Source organism: Acanthochromis polyacanthus, chromosome 15, assembly GCF_021347895.1.
Source record: "Acanthochromis polyacanthus isolate Apoly-LR-REF ecotype Palm Island chromosome 15, KAUST_Apoly_ChrSc, whole genome shotgun sequence".
Classification (NCBI taxonomy): Eukaryota; Metazoa; Chordata; class Actinopteri; family Pomacentridae; genus Acanthochromis; species Acanthochromis polyacanthus.
This window is the reverse complement of record NC_067127.1, coordinates 20429811-20447040: the sequence shown is the minus strand read 5'-3', so window position 1 is coordinate 20447040 and position 17230 is coordinate 20429811. Positions and strand designations below refer to the sequence as shown.

The following is a 17230-nucleotide window of genomic DNA, read 5'->3' as shown; positions in this document are numbered from 1 at the left end:
AGCTTAGAAGTTGCGATGCATGGGCGAGTTTGTCAGCATCTTAGGAAGTTCCTGATTTTGGCAATATTATGTAGGTGAAAGAAGGCTGTTCTACAGAGTTTCTTTATGTGTGAGTTAAAGGACATATTGTTATCAAAAATAACTCCAAGGTTCTTTACAGTAGAGTTTGGAGGCTAAGGAAATGCCATCTAAAGTAACTATGTGGTTAGCTAGTGTGTTTCTGGGGGTCAAATACTGCAACTTCAGTGTTGTCTGAATTTTGAAAAAGAAAATTTTAAGTCATCCATGCTTTTATGTCCTTCAGACATGACTGGAGTCTAACTGATAAGTTTCATCTGACTTAATTGGTCAGTTTGAGTATCATCTGCATAACAGTAGAAATTGATGCAGTGTTTCCTAATAATATTGCCTAAAGGAAACATGTGCAAAGTAAATAATATTGATCTTAACCATGTTAAATTCAATAACTAACTGTGGTTTGAGTGGAAGAATCATCATTAATATGAACTAACTGGAATCTATCTGATAAATATGATTTAAACCAGTTTAGTGCAGTTCCTTTAATCCCAATAACATGTTCCAGTCTCTGTAATAAGATGCTGTGATCAACTGTATCAGATGCAGCACTGAGTTCCAGTAGAACAAGTATAGAAACTAGTCCACTGTCTGAAGATATTAAAAGATCATTGGTGACCTTCACCAGTACTGTTTCTGTACTATGATGTATTCTAAATCCTGACTGAAACTCTTCAGATGAACTATTTCTGTGCAGATAATCACAAAATTGGCTTGCAACAACTTTTTTCATGAATTTTAGAAATAAACCAGAGGTTGGACATGGGTCTGTATTTGGCTAAAACACCTGGATCCAGAGTAGGCTTTTTGAAAAGTTGCTTTTTATAGCAGCCTTAAAATCCTGCAGTATAAAGCCTGTTAGTAAGGAGAAGTTGATGATGTCTAATACTGGGATAGTAATTAAAGTAAAGATTCCTTGTACAGTCTGGTTGGGATGTGGTTTCACAGACATGTTGTTGGACAGGAATTTCCTGTCAATGTGAGCTCTGAGAGATTTACAGCAGTGAAGCTATCCAAATATAAATCTGATTCTATGGACGCTTCCAAAGCTGCTGCACCTAAAGACATGTTCAGACTTTCTTTCTGCTATTGTCACAGTTTTGTTTGTAAAGAAGGTCATGAAGTCATCACTGCTGGAAGTAATTCAAGGCTCCACAGAGCTGTGACTCTTCGGAAAAAAAAAAAAGGATTTTTCTTGTTTTCTTCAACTGGAGATGAATAATAAGCAGTTCTTGTTCTACAGACAGCTTTTTACATGTCATTACACTGTCTTTCCATGCCAAGTTAAATTCTTATGAAATGGTGTCTACTTCTGTCTGCTTCTGTCAATTGATGGAGACAAACTATTGAGAAGTCTAAAGATTAGGCACCTGATAGATAGATAGATAGATAGATAGATAGATAGATAGATAGATAGATAGATAGATAGATAGATAGATTAAACCTTTATTGAGCAGGTTCTAGTGTCAGTCATTGAGGGTCATGATATGAGAGCTTCATACCTCTGATTTCTAACAGCCAGGCTCCTCCCTGTCTGACTCACCTCCAGGGCTGTTTGAGGATAACACTGGGTTGGAGGTTTGGCCAAACGAACGTAATGTAAAATCTATAGCGGAGATTCAAGCACGAGTGTGAGACTCTGTGTGTGACAGAGAGAGAGAGCTATCGGTATGTCGTCTCCTCGCCCACAGCGTCATTTTTAGCTCCAGAGTTCAGTGCATGTCTGGAGCTGCTCGGACCGACTCCAGCCGCGATCTGACGCTGCTTCTTATCGGCTGTCAAAGGGCGTGGTGAGCCGGCGAGGGTGTGTGGAAGACTGGAAGGAGATGGTTCCCTCAGCGGTATGGACCGGAGGAAAGCCGTGCCCGGGTTTGTCCCCTGCTGTCTGGTCCTGGTCCTGGCTGTCTCTGCAGAGGTGAGCACGCTGCTGCAAGCACTCAGTCTATATAAAGCTGTTGTTTACGACGTGTGTGCAGACCGGAGCAGGCTTTGTCAGGGACACTGCAGGCTGCGGTGAGCTGCACCACTGTGCCATTTTATAACACACTGAAAAGTTTCCTGAAATTAACTTTCACTTATTTCCAGTACCTCCCTTTGAACCTCCAGTGATCAGGTTAATTTTGCGTTTCCAGGAACAATTAAAAGAGACATATCAGGTGGTTCCTGTAATTTTTAAGGAACTGAAAAACTGTGAAAATATCACAGTGCCTTCCAGATGTCAAGCAAGAGGTTCACACCTCTCAAAGCATCTCATAACCTGCAGGACAGTACAGTTTGTTTTTGAGACTCTAAAATCTGTTTATTATTTGAACTTTAATCAATAAATTTGATTGACCCTCTTTAAAGCTTTTATGATCCGATATTTGACCTGAACAGCAGTTTGATATTATCAGAAATGACTGTGCCTGTTCTCCACTCACACCATTCATCATCTGAAGAGCAGCAGACTAGGAAATGGAAAAAATGTGAACAGAGAATGAAAACTACATCTGCATTTAACCCTTAGATGCATAGGTGGGTAAAAATGACTTGGTTTTCATGAGATATCTTTGTAATGAAAAGTTTTTATTATTTCATTTTCCAGTTATTCCTCCAAAACATGTTTTTGATATCATTCTATTTACATTTTTAGGTTACATTTTACATGTAGGGCTCTGATAAAGGCCTGCAGGTTGTTACAGGGTTACAGCTTCACTTCTAGGTTAGTCTAAAATTTCTAATTCCCCTTCGGCTGCGGACGTGTGAGTTAAATACTGTATGCATTTGAATTTGGTTTGATTTGCACTGTAATATTGACATGGTGTCACTTTCACTTCTTCTGCTGTCAGAAGACAAAAGCTATTACTCACCACCAAAACCATTCTGTGCTTTAACAAAGGCCACTGTTGTCTCAGCTAATTCTTGTCCTTGTTGTGCTAATCTGTGTTAATGAAATGATTAAACCTTCTCTTAGAACCAAGCTATAACTTTTAAAGAAATTGGAATATTTGTATTATCACCCCAAGCTCTTTGATAATATCATAAAGAGGTGATGCACAAATTTGCAGGGATGGAGAGCAGCAACAGCTGGAGGAAAAGAGTGGAAAAATGTCTACTAAATAGATGTTTACATTCTATTATTCCTGTTCTGTGTAATATTCTTCTTTTTCAATCATCAAAAGGTTTAAAATCTATTACAAAGGGAAAAATAAACATATTTCAAGCATGAAATCTTTCTTGTGTGGACAAAAATATCATACAAATCATAATAAAAATTATTATTCTTAACCAAAATGACTAAAAATGGCATAAAAACACAGGGATTCTTATACAGGAAATTTTTGACCTACTCATGGAAGAGTGAAGGATCCAGTAACTCATGCATCTAAGGGTTAACATGGCTAACAGAGCTTTAAAGCATCTAAAGGGTTTCATGTCCCTATTGTATGAACAGTGTATGACATAAACCTTTTTTTCCCTGTACTTCTACAATTCTGGAGGTTATCGACAGGGTCAGAATCCCTGCACTGTGTGCGCATTTAAACAGCCTTTAGTGCAGATATAAAACAGCACAAGAGGTCCAAACACTACAGCCTGCCTGTTTGTTCTCTAATAGGTTGTTAGTCTGTTTGATGCATATTATCTGCAGGTCAAAGTCTATGCTCATTGTTATTTGTGTCACATCGCTGTAGATAAGTGTAAAAGGGAAACACATGACTCATAACAGCACTTTCAGGTAATTCTGATCCGAGTATTTCACTGCAGGCTTTTCTGACCATAAACTCCCTTTAAACCCTCATCAAAGCCAAATGTCATTAATTCACCTAACAAGAAAAATCTACACAAACAGGGCAAACTTAAAGCAATACTTGTTTCTATTTCTTTTCTATGGACGGTGCCCTTTTCAAGAAGGCTCAAAGAACACAAAAGAAGTTACTTAGTGATTTATATTTACTTTTTAATAAAATTTATTTTTTGGTTTGGGGGCCCTCTGGTGGCCGTGTGGCTCCAAGCAGCTGCTATGTTTGTTAATGCCTCAGCAGCATATGAAATGTACTGTATGTGCTGTATGTATGTCACATATGTTTGAGGATTCAATTTTTTGGAAAATACATTCCACACAGCCAGCCTACCTGTTGTCGCTTTATAAAGTGCATCGTAAGAACAGTACAGAAGCCTTAAATGTCTGTTCCTTCATAGCTCCTCTTCACATTGTGCATTTGCTTCAGGATGTGTGTTTTTCTTCCGCAGGTCTCTGAAAGGCGACACTTATATAGAAAACAAAGTGAAGGTGAGGATCATCTTAAAATCTGTATGGGTGTTTTTATTTAGGGGGAATGTGAAAAGCTGGATCATTAGAACATTACTGACCCTACTTCCTTAGGAGCTTAAAAAACAGGAAGTGATTGACATGTTAGCTCTGATAAAGGCCTGCAGGTTGTTACAGGGTTACACCTTCACCTCCAAGTTAGTCTAAAATTTCTGATTCCCTTTTGGATGTTGACGTGTGAGTTAAATACTGTATGCATTTGACTTTGGTTTGATTTTTTTCTGCTATTAACTTGGTGTCACTTTCACTTCTTCTGCATCTTTGTCAGCTAATTTTTGTCCTTGTTGCTGTAAACTGAGTTAATGGAATGACTGAACCTTCTCTTGCAACCAAGCTATAACAGCTGAGGATCCACTATGGCTTTTAGTTTGTAGAAGAATGTTTTTATGTAGACATATTCTCTGGACATGCAAGCAGCAGAATACAGTTAGTGGCTGGGGTTGATGTTGCTATTTAGTGAAATTACGCATGGTGGCCATATAGCTGGAATCTTCCTACACTGGTGGTCTGAGAAAGTACATCACCCCTTGTTATTGTTGTCCAAAACAGTATACGGCAATAATTCTGACAGATTATATCAGATTAGATGCGTAAATGATGGTGTAATACTGTATTAATATTGTATTAGATGTTGCGTTCAGGGCTGCACAGTGGAGTAGTGGTTAGCACTTTCGCCTTGCAGCAAGAAGATAACCGGTTCACATCCCAGCATGGGCCTGGGATCTTTCTGCATGGAGTTTGTATGTTCTCCCTGTGCATTCGTGGATTTCCTCATGGCACCCTGGCTTCTTTTTACAGTCCCAAAATATGCTGAGGTTAATTGGTAATTCTAAATTGCCCGTGGGTATAACTGTGAGTGTGATTGTTTGTCTCTATATGAAGCCCTGTGACAGACTGGTGACCTGTCCAGGTGAACCCTGTCTTCACCCAAAGTCAGCTGGGATGGACTCCAGCCCCTCTGTGATCCTAATGAGGTTTAAGCGGTGTGTAGATAATGGATGGGTGTATAGTTTGTTGTTGTTTCTTGTGTGGTGCTGTACTGCAGACCTTACTGTGTGTTGTCATTTTAGAAGAGCACATTTTCTGTACTAACTGTGGAATATAAAAGGATTTGTCCACCAGCAGAAATCTTCTATTTTTTACATATTTGTCACACTTAAAATATTTCAGATCATTAAACAAATTTCAATGTAAGACAAAGATAACCCAAGAAAATACAAAATGCAGGTTTAAGATGATGACTTCATCTTTTAAAGGTAATATGCTGTACAGTCGGGTAGTCTCATTCAACAGTACATTGTTTGGTTCTCACTACTTGTTTGTTCTGTGTGTGAAGGAGAAAATCCCATCCACCTTCAAGTTAAACATTCAACTGTAAATAACCATAAGATTTTTCCTCTTGGCAAATATCTGTTATTGGATTTGAGTGAGATTGAATAGAAAGACTTTGTGAGCACAGAGTAGTGACAGTTAGTCCCTTACCCGATATTCATCTTAATGTAGCTTTAAGATTGTTACTGTTCTTCTATTAAACTGTGTCTAGTGCATATTCTGTCCCAGCTTATTGCTGAAACTATAGACTATAGTATTTACACTGAGTATATATTTTAGTCTACATTGCTGGTATTCAAAGAAAACCTTATGTTTTTTAGGTTCATCTTTCTATTAAAATATTTTTTGTCTGTTGCATGATTTCACGTCACCTCACACATTTCTGGCAGATTTTGCTTTGAACCAAAGTGTTGGACAGACAGTTGGACTGCAGTAAAATCCTTCATGGAGAGTAAATTGATTTTTAAAGTGTTACTTATCCAGCCAAACTATTACCAATGTAGCATCGTGTTTGTCCCTAGTGGATTTGATTTTCTTGTATTTTTGAACGGTTCTTTCTTATGTGTTAAAGCTCATTGTTGGTGTTCATGCAACATGATTTAGCTGTTAAAGATGAAGTGACTTACTGAGTAATTCTGTGTGTCTGCAGTGCCTTTGTCCTGTTCAGAGGGCTTCACAGAACTGGGCTACTACAATGGCTCAGTTTCCCACACAGACTCGGGCTCTCCATGCCTGAAGTGGACTGACTTCCCAGACTACATGCAGCAGTATCCTGGCCGAGGTCTGGGAGATCACAGCTTCTGCCGAAACCCAGACCGAGAGACCAACCCCTGGTGCTTCTTCAGACAGAGTTCCGGTGCCATCGGCTGGGCCTACTGTGACTGCCAGCAGGGTAGGATGGATGGATGGATGCATGGATGGATGGATGGATGCATGGATGGATGGATGGATGGATGGATGCATGGATGGATGGATGGATGGATGCATGGATGGATGCATGGATGGATGCATGGATGGATGGATGGATGGATGTATTGATACCACCAGTTGTTTCTTTATTCAAACATAGCTGTATTATCCTTATAATGAACTAGAAAACTGCTTGCCTGTTAACCCTCTGTTCCTCCTCCGTGCAGTGTGAACAGTTTTTTCACCTTTAATTTATTCATAGTGGTAGGCTCCCTTATTGGAAATCTACTTGTTGTCTGCAGGAGCAGCCAGATTAGTGGGGGGACCATCAGACAACAGTGGGCGCCTGGAGATCTACCTGAAAGGCAAATGGGGTGCAGTATGTGACACACACTGGACCGACCGAGATGCCAGCGTCATATGCAGACAGCTTGGACTGAGGTTAGGGCAGTTTATATTGTACTGTATGTCAAAAACACATGTAGTGATGACGAGTCAAAATTGTGATTGTGATCAGCAATGACAAATCTACAACCTCTCTGAGAATTTTCAGTTTCATTGCAGTTTTAGTTAAAAACACTCTCTTCTTTGGGATATACAGTAAGTTTTGAATTAGTGTAGAAATTTCAGATTTTTTTTGCAACTTTTTTGTATCAAACTCTTCTCTATAGAAAATAAAGTGACGCTAAGTGACATGCGAGTGCAGTTTAGTTGTGGAACAGTAAGGTTATAATTCTAAATGTTCCAGAAGTTTACAGACAATATGGCAGATTAGTCAGATTTTTGCCCTGAAATCCAGTCACCTACGAAGAAAAGGGTGATATAATTCTTCTGCTTCTTTTTATTGTTATTGTTATTATTATTATTATAATTGCCAAGGAACGTAGCGGAGTTATGTGACAATCGGCGTATGGTTGTCTGTTCGCAACATTAATCAAAAACGGACTACGGATTTGGATTAAATTTCCAGGGAAGGTCAGAAATGACACAAGGAAGTGGTTATATTTTGGCAATGATGTGGCTTATAGTCTGGATCCCCGGATTTGTCAGTATCATTGCGAAATAGCAGCATGGTGTCACTGTAACTATGACAAGTGAACACTACGTAAGCAGTCTGCTGATGATCACATGATTCTGATCCTGCTACAAATCAACTGCTGCAGACTTATCAGAAAATGATCCGTCGGAAATGATACAAGGAACAATTGATTAAATTGTGGGGGTGTTTCCAAGTTCCATCAATTCCCGCTACATATTTAGGTCTCGTGATTCGGTGTCCTTACATAATGTACACATGCATAACACACACCTGTGTCATTTTGTTTGTGGGTGCATCTACATTAAATGGCCACATTCTGTGGTCACGTGATTTCTGATCATCAATAACTAACAAACAAATGCTGCATTTCTACAAACAAATGCTGATCAGTTCAGTTATAGTTATATAACAAATCAGTTATAGTAAATAATTTTCCCCACAGGGATCAACACAGCTTTGTTCTTCTGATTCTGATCTTTAGGGCATACATAGCAGGACTCATGCCCAGGGTTCATAGACTCAATACAAGACTTAAAACTAAACAAACTGAATATGTGATTTCAGCCTTGACACTGCAACTTATACACCTTTGAAAAATAATCTTGTCAGTGAGCTAACACTGTGTCTCCTATTTCATTGGAACAATTTGTCGTTGAAATGCTTTTTCCCCCAAATTTTCACTTGAATTACACGGTTGCTTTAAAAGACATTTCCATGCCCTTGTATGATGTTAAACGGAGGAGAGTTTCTCTGTGTATGTGCTCTTCATGCAGTGAAATTGGTACTGCACTCCAGCATTCCTACTTTGGTCCAGGTTCCCTGTTCCACTATGAGCGTCTAGGATGCCGTGGAAATGAGAATTCCCTTCTAGAGTGCCAGAGCAGGAAGTTTGTCACCAGTGACTGTAACCATGGCAATGAAGCAGGGGTGATTTGTGCTGAACCTGAAGGTGAGATCTGGGTGTATATAATACATTAGAATCACACTGAACCATTTACTGGTCAGACCTGACTTAGTATTGTTGGTTACGATGCTTGCTGGTTCACCGTGTTGTTTGTCGCTGTTGCACTTTTAAAATCAATATTAAAAACAAAAACTCTCCCTATTGTGGTTGTGCGTCAATTACAATTTGTTTCTCAGGCACCAGGATACCTTTGAGGCTGGTAGGAGGCTTGGAGGACTTTGAAGGTCGTATCGAGGTGTACCATAACGGCAGATGGGGAACCGTTTGCGATGACCAGTGGGATGACACTGATGCTGAGGTGGTGTGCCGACAGTTGGGTCTGGGGTAAGCTATGCCCCTTTTACACAAAGACTGTCAGGATCAGCTCTGGTCTCAAATCCTTTCACAGTAAAAATCTGAATAAATACAGAAATAGCAAGGAGGCAAGTAGACACTACACCTGCCTGCAAACAAAAGAGACAGCCATTAACTTTGTGTTTCTTTTTCAATATGTATTGCTAAAAATACTGAGCAGTGTGTAATGGAAAAGATGGATAAAATAAAATAATATTTCATAAGATCCATCGATAGTGATGACTAACACTGTAATTGATTAAACTCAGCTATGTCCAGATCAGTGGTGACAGAATCGTGGTCTGTTACGCCTATACCGCTCATTACATAGAATGTCTTGTTCATTGCATTATGGCAAGATGATCGATGTCATTCACTTCATTTGTCAGTGGTCATAATGTTGTGGCTGATCAGTGTGTGCGTATGAGTCTAGTTACTCTCGTTATGCACTAATCATGGTAACATTACAACAGTTTTTTGGTGTTGCTTTTATGTGTTGCCCAAGTAAGATGTTGTTTGTTCTGACTAACAGGGGCGTGGCCAAAGCATGGCCATTGGCTCACTTTGGCCAGGGTTTTGGTCCCATCTTGCTGGATGGGGTTCAGTGCACAGGCAATGAACTTTCTCTCGAGGAATGTCCTCATCGCAACTGGGAGCAACATAACTGTGACCACACAGAAGATGCGGGGGTATCTTGCAATTCATACACAGGTAAGACTCACTATGAACTAACACATTCATATTAGACAACAATGTAGCTTTTCAGGGAAACAATTAACCATTGATCAAATCACTATGATGTGGTAAAGATGATTCTAGTTGTAGTTTTCTTTCACAAGCTCTAGAAAAAAGAATCCCTTGGAAATTGTGATATGTAAAAGTGCATAGTAAATGCTAAGTGCTTGACTGACCACTGACAAAAAAAGATTACATTTAATGCACTCCCCTAAGCATGTTATCCAGCGTGACATTAGCATGTTTCTGTGTGGCTGCAGACGGTGCAGTTCGACTGGTTGGAGCAGAGAGTCACCAGGAGGGTCGAGTGGAAATTTACTACCAGGGACAGTGGGGCTCTGTCTGTGATGACAACTGGACAGAACTCAACGCCCAGGTAGTGTGTCGACAGCTAGGCTTCAGGTCAGTGCATTATTACATATGAGTTATTACACCTCTGTGCCTTAGCAGCTTGTGCACTCTAATATTCTAACATCACTTGGTGCTGTGCTGTTTGCAGATGATCATCCTTACAAAGCACTAATAATTCTCTATTTTTGAAGAACTCAGATTTTTTAAACCTCACAAAAATCGAGGAATGTCCTCACAATTCATAGTGCCATGTGATTATCCATTAACCTGGCAATAGCCAGATTAATAATTGTGTAGTACTTGATAGTACTCCACAATATCAATCTGGGACCGCTCCATGTAAATCCGTTCGGAGGAAAGAGGCACGGATTGGACAATGCAACAGTATGTCCCGCCTCTGACAGGTTTGTTTTTAGCCAATCGCGGGATCTTCACAACGAGCGGAGCCAATTGGTAGATTAAACTCTTACCAAAACCCGTAGGTAAAAAAGCACAAACATCTTTACCATCCAGGAATGCGCAAAGCGCCTCTTGTTGTTCTTCATTCAAAGAAGCGATACGAGATTCGGCTAAAACTGACTTAATAGCAGCATCTACACGATCGTTGTCCTCCATTGCCATGTTTGTTTTGATCTACTGGCGCTTGGTGTCGTCTTCACACCCGAATATCCCACCCCACACACGAATACTGCTGCGTGATTGGCCCGAACCAACTTGGCTCTGTACGAACAGTGAATGCGGGAGCGGTGCAAGATGGTTTCTTGAGAGATTTGTGAACTCACAAATATCGCGAGAAATCTACTTGCTGGCAAGGTTAATTATCCATAGTTTTGCCGTAGTCTTACCTTCTTTCTATAGTTATTTTATTATTCTCTTTTCCTTATTCTTAGAGTGACACCAACAGCCAAAACCACAATCCTTGTATGTTGTTTAAGTACTTGGCCATTAAAACTGACTCTGATTCTGATGTTATGTCTTGTCTGCAGGGGCAGAGCAGAGGTGGCTCCCGATGGTGTGTATGAAGAAGGTCATGGGCTGATCTTGTTAGATGAGGTGCAGTGTCAGGGAACAGAGGCCAGTTTGCTGCTCTGCATCCATTCTGAATGGGGCCAACATGACTGCTCACACAGTGAGGATGTAGGTGTCCGCTGTGAGAGGGAAGGCGATAGCAAGATGATTCCAAGCATTTCCCCTTTTACTGGTAAGCGCTCACATTAGTGGCTATTAAGGAAAGACAGCAAATAGTTTTCACACTGGAACTTGATGACATTTTTATGTGTTACCTTAAACTTACTGTCAACTGAAAATCTTTTGATATGACTAATTATCATCCAGAATATATTAATGGCACATTTTCTCTCTAATGTTTGTTTGCAGGCCCTCTGGTACGTTTGGTTGCAGGAGAGAGCAGGAAGGAGGGCAGAGTGGAGGTCTTCATTAACGGCCAGTGGGGAAGTGTGTGTGATGATGGCTGGAATGATGTCAATGCAGCGGTAGTTTGCAGACAGCTGGGATTCGTGTTAGTATTATTATATTTGTTCTGATGGTTTTTGGCAAAGCATGGTTGACTAAAGCTCATGGAGTATCATAAATGCTCAATATTTTTCCTCTTTGGAGCATAAATGTAGACAGAAAATTCATGGAGGTTTGTAGAGGTAGTCTTTGTCAGTGTGCAGTATGTGCGTAGAGTTGGTCAGTTTGCTGATTGGTTAACTACTTTGGACCAGACTCAGATATCTCTACCATTATTTTGACCGTGTACAGGGGGTCCTCGTCTTACGTCAGAGTGCTGTTCCTACTGATCTACGGTATGTAGGTCGATATTCACCGTGAGTTGGAACTCCGACAAAAATGTAAACAAAGCTGTTACGTGCATCACGATATCGATCATTCTTGGGAAAAGTCATGATTAGCAATGACTTTCATACATGTATGAGTGATTTTACAAGAAGATAACAGAATATGTTCCACTGTTATTGTATCTAATTTCACTTCAATGGAGATGGCTTTCTTTTTCTTCAAAGCATCAGAAGAGTCTGACTTGCACTTGGGACCCATAATGAAGGACAAAATGTTCGTGAATGTAGCACAATCCAAGGTGGCGTACAACTGGAGAATGTAAACAAAGCTGTCTTATAGCTTATAGTTCCGACTTAACAGTGAAACACCGAAGGTCGATGATGTCGTAAACTGAGGACCCCGTGTATTCATGATCATGGGCTGCACGGTGGTTAGCACTGCTGCCTCACAGCTAGAAGATCCCTGGTTCACGTCCTGGCCTGGGATCTTTTTGCATGGAATTTGTATGTTCTCCCTGTGCATGTGTGGGTTTTCTCTGGGTTCTCCGGCTTCCTCTCACAGTCCAAAAACCTGCTGAGGTTAATTGATGATTCTAAATTGGCCGTAGGTGTGAATGTGAGTGTGCTTGTTGCTCTTAAAGTGTACAATTAAATTAAAACAAGAAAAGCACTCCGTGTTCCTTGGCGGAGTAACAACAGTGGGTCTGTAAAATTACAGCAGCAGACAGCAGACATAATAAAATACAAACACTGATAAAACTTAATGTAGACTGTACATCTTTGTGTGTTATCTTTCCAGTGGTGCGGCTAAAGCTCGGTCCATGGCATATTTTGGTGAGGGCCGAGGTCCCATCCATCTGGACAATGTTCGGTGCTTGGGCACTGAGATGTATTTAGGTCAGTGTCTGACTGAAGGTCAAGATGGCCATGATTGTCGTCACAGTGAGGATGCAGGCGTTATCTGTGATTACACTCTGGATCCTGTGAGTGATGGCACCATGGCAATGCAGACCTGTGGCCTGAGACTCAATAATCAGCGTCGTCGACGCAGAATTATAGGAGGAGATAAGTCACTGAGGTTAAGATATGCACACATCCCCTAATACCATGGCATGGAACTCCAGCACATTGTACAAGTTTGACTGGCTGCCATTTCTGTGGAATTTTACAGCTCTTAAAACCAGCAACAGCCCTGACAGACATACTCTGATTTGTCTCCATGCCATTTCAGGGGTGAGTGGCCCTGGCAAGTGTCTCTCTGGCTCAGGTCTCAGTCTAAAGGCAATCATCCTCTGTGTGGAGGATCACTCATCAACAGTTGCTGGGTTGTGACCGCCGCCCACTGCTTCAAGAGGTAGGAAACATCCCTCTAAAGGTCAAATGGTGCCATTATGAACATTAGGCATCCCATAAAAAAGAAATGCTTGATGTATTAACAATTAAATCTGTAAAAATATAGAGTTTTTTATTTTTTATTGTTACCAAACAATGTGTCACACAATGTCACCAAACTGGGCACAAATGTTGGCAGGAATTGTAAATCTGGTCACTTTGTAAATGCGTACACTGCACATGAAAGCTTTGTTCTTATTCTTTATCAGTAGATTTAACATGCATGATACCAAACATGAAAAAAAGATACCATGTTTTTTCACGGTCATTCAAACATATACGAAAATAAAAACCTTGTCTACTCACCTGTGTTGACATTTTGAATGTATTTATTTTTTAGCGCTATTTTAAATGTTCTATGCTATGAACGCCTAATGCCAATAATTAATGCTGTGCAAGTAAATTCCTCCTGAGCGGGAGGATTGCACAGTAAATTAAGTTTATTACAACTGTTTTGTTTGCTCCTCCAGATTTGGCAGAGACCCCATCCGCTACACTTTGCGCCTGGGAGACTACCACACTGAGGAACAAGACGACTTTGAACGCACCTTGTCCCCTGATCGCATCGTTATCCACAGAAAGTACCAAAGTCAGGGCTGGGAGTATGATATCGCTCTGCTGCGGCTCAAAGGCACAGAGGGCAACTGTGTGGCATTCAATCCTCACACGAGTGCAGTGTGTCTTCCAGAGCGAGCTTCCAAGTGGGAGAAGAGGCCTGCTGCCTGTGTGATCACTGGCTGGGGCATCACAGGTAACTTCAATCCTCAGACCATCACATGTTTAATGACACATTTACATACATTCTACTGATTTACAACTAGGGGTGCAAACTGGATCAGTGGTTAGCACTTTCACTTTGCAGCTAGAAGATCCCCAGTTCGTGTTCTGGCCTTCCTGGGATCTTTTTACATCGAGTTTGCATGTTCTTCCTGTGCATGTGGGGGTGACTCTAAATTGTTCGTAGGTGTGAATGTGAGTGTGATCGTTTGTCTCTATGTGTAGCCCTGTGATAAACTGGCGACTGTGACTTCTTTAGTGTGTGCTGTGGTCATCAAATGGCACAGTGCTACATTTTGTGGCCGGTATATGTTATACTGCACTACTCTCTCCTCATTCCATAGTTCTTGTAACGTTTTAATTCAGCATGTGCTTGTATTTCTGTTGTTTACCTTCTACTTTCACTCATCTGAATGAGACGAAATAAAACTTTAATCTCTCTCCTTTCTGCCGTCAGACTCAGAGTACTCCCGGACCCTGCTCCAAGCCTGGGTCCCCTTGCTTCCAGCCTGGAAGTGCAAGAAACGATATGGTGATCGCTACACCAGCCGCATGCTTTGTGCTGGGAGCCTGTCGGAGCTCCACCGTGTGGACAGCTGCCAGGGGGACAGTGGGGGTCCGCTGGTTTGCCAAGGGGAGGGGGGTCGTTGGATGCTGACAGGAGTGATCTCTTGGGGGCACGGCTGTGGTAACCCCTCATTCCCTGGTGTGTATACTCGCGTCAGCAGGTTCCTGCAATGGATGGACAAGGTTATCAATAAACCCTACAAGAACTAATGAGCATTGGTCATAGTCATCAGTTAGAGCTTAGGGGCTTGTAGCTGCAGGTATGCATTGATAAGAACCACCATTGTATAGTATTATAATTATCAGCCAAGGGCAAGTTTACATACAGTAGAAGGCACCTGTGTTGGGTCATTCATGAAGAATCCTGATCAAAGCCAGATGAGTGCATGACACTTAAAAGCTGTATTTATTGGTGTATTGTAGATGTGGCAATTAATCCAACTGTAATATGTACAAGTTTTTATCTATACACTTCAGTGCCTACTTCATCTTTCATTCCACATCTCAAAAGCCTGTTTAAATCTGACATGCTAGTACAGCAGAAAGACCAGTGAACACCCATGCATGAATCTCTAACTATCCATTTATAGTTGAGAACTGTTTCCAGATAAAGAACAGTACCTCTCCTAACAGGAGGGGGGGTGGGGGGTAGAGGAAGTCACCAATATTCAGACCATATTTGTGGCAACTCTCCCTGCACAGGTAAATAGTGCTGTACAAAGCAAGCCTTGAAAAGTTGAACAAGACTGCACTAAAACGCATGCCTTACAGTGACACCTATAGATGAGAACCTGATAAAAGAAAGAAGAAAGTGAAAAATGGCTACAGTAGTAATGATGTGCCTTATAGCAGTGACTCTCAACCCTGCTCCTCAGGACCCCATGTCCTGCATGTTTTAGATGCTTCCCTGCTCCAACACACCTGATTCAAATGATCAGCTCGTCATCAGGCTTCTGCAGAGGCTTGATGACGAGCTGATCATTTGAATCAGGTATGTTGGAGCAGGGAAGCATCTAAAACATGCAGGACATGGGGTCCTGAGGAGCAGGGTTGAGAACCACTGCCTTATAGGACTGAATTTGTAAATACAGACAATTTATTTATTTTATTAATTTTCCCGCACGTCCAACTGTTAACAATCCACAGGCTCCACTATTTTGCATTATTGTTTTGACCATTAATGTAGTAGTTGTTCCCAATATATTTCTAACTAATATTTAAGTAATTATTGGTCTATAAAATAACATAGACTGTCAACCAGTGCACAGTATAATGTGCAAGTACAAGTGGTTTATAACCAAGTACTACATCGCCAATCAAGCTCCAGATCAAAGGACAGGGTTCACTGTGTAGCAGCTGGTCTGTGCCAGTTCAATTAATTTTGCATGTATTTTGGGATATGGAAATAAGTATATTGTTAACTGATGTAAAAAGGTAGGTTGTGGTTTGTCACCTGATCTTGAAGCCTTGTCATAAATAGGGGACCTGTGTTAAAATATAGATTATTTTTTTCATTTGCTTACTTGGTGGATAATCCTGAAATACATTGTATTTACTATTGAATTACTGTGTGCTTAATAGGGACTCTGCAGCTGATTTCTGCACCAGGGCCCCCAAGCAGATTCATTTCAGTTTGCTTATGATAGCAGTCTGTGCTCTTAAAAGTGGAAATGGTATATTCACTTGGTCAATATTCCTCAAGTTAGAACATTTTACTATACTTGTAGATACTGTATGTCTCATCAGTATTATAATTTTTGTGTGATGCAAAAGTGTGTATGTAAAACTAAAGTGCAAACAGTGTATACATGTTGTACATCAACGTTGACTTGGTTAACCTGTATTTATTTAAGTTGTTTGAATGGCTACATGGAGAAATGAAAGCATTGCTTGAAGTAACTATGTTGCTGGTAAACTTAATTTAAAGTATCTAAGAAAACCAGCATTCAACCTCACAATGCATTAAACTTTTTATTTATTTTCTTTATCGTCCTTTTTTGTTTGATTTTCAGAAACAATTCTGCTCTTACAAATTCCCTGTTCCATACAATCCATGCTCTATAAAATGGCATACAATTTATATATGTTTAAAAATGTTATGTATTATTGTGTTTTTTTCTACATCACTGTCTCCCCACTGCTCTCATTTGATCTTTTTAACAATATTGTTGTCACAATGACAGTTTATTCTGACGATTCTTAATTGTTCTCTTTCAGTTTTATATTTGTGTTAATGATACTCAGCACATCCTACTGATGTTTAGAATGCTTAAAAGGAGAGGCAGTACTGTCTAAATCGCTACATATAGACAGCAGTATTAAGTTTACCTTAGTATGCAGCAAATTTACACAACAGAATACAGAGAGTATTTCACCATGTCCCTTAGAAATGAATAAAACTGCAATTTTTGCTCATCACTTTACACTCAATTTTTGAAAATGTCCTAAAAGTCAAAAAATAAACTCTAGATCTAGATCAAGTACTGATACCCTTAATTAAGTACTTTTATAAAGCTCCTTTGTCGTCTTGAGTAATTCGCTTTATACACCTGGATTTGGGCAGTTTATCACGTTCTTTTTGAGTTGATGGGAAGCCTCTTTCAACTGCCTCAAGTCTGTCCACAGATGTTATCTGGACTTTCAGTCTG

The 17230-nt window shown here is 40.4% G+C and overlaps 1 protein-coding gene across 1 annotated transcript; it reads left to right on the top strand.

Annotated features, from left to right (window-relative positions):
- Window positions 1–1579: 1579 nt before the first annotated feature.
- Window positions 1580–15518, top strand: si:ch211-51a6.2 (neurotrypsin). The gene is made up of 15 exons (XM_051960220.1): window positions 1580–1743; window positions 1860–1990; window positions 4306–4345; window positions 6366–6608; window positions 6928–7066; window positions 8438–8613; window positions 8805–8952; window positions 9494–9672; window positions 9957–10098; window positions 11034–11248; window positions 11425–11566; window positions 12646–12924; window positions 13078–13200; window positions 13709–13989; window positions 14473–15518. Exons 2-15 carry the CDS (start codon window positions 1919–1921, stop codon window positions 14790–14792), a joined length of 2499 nt encoding a protein of 832 aa, XP_051816180.1. The 5' UTR covers window positions 1580–1743; window positions 1860–1918; the 3' UTR covers window positions 14793–15518.
- The last annotated feature ends 1712 nt before the right edge of the window (window positions 15519–17230 follow it).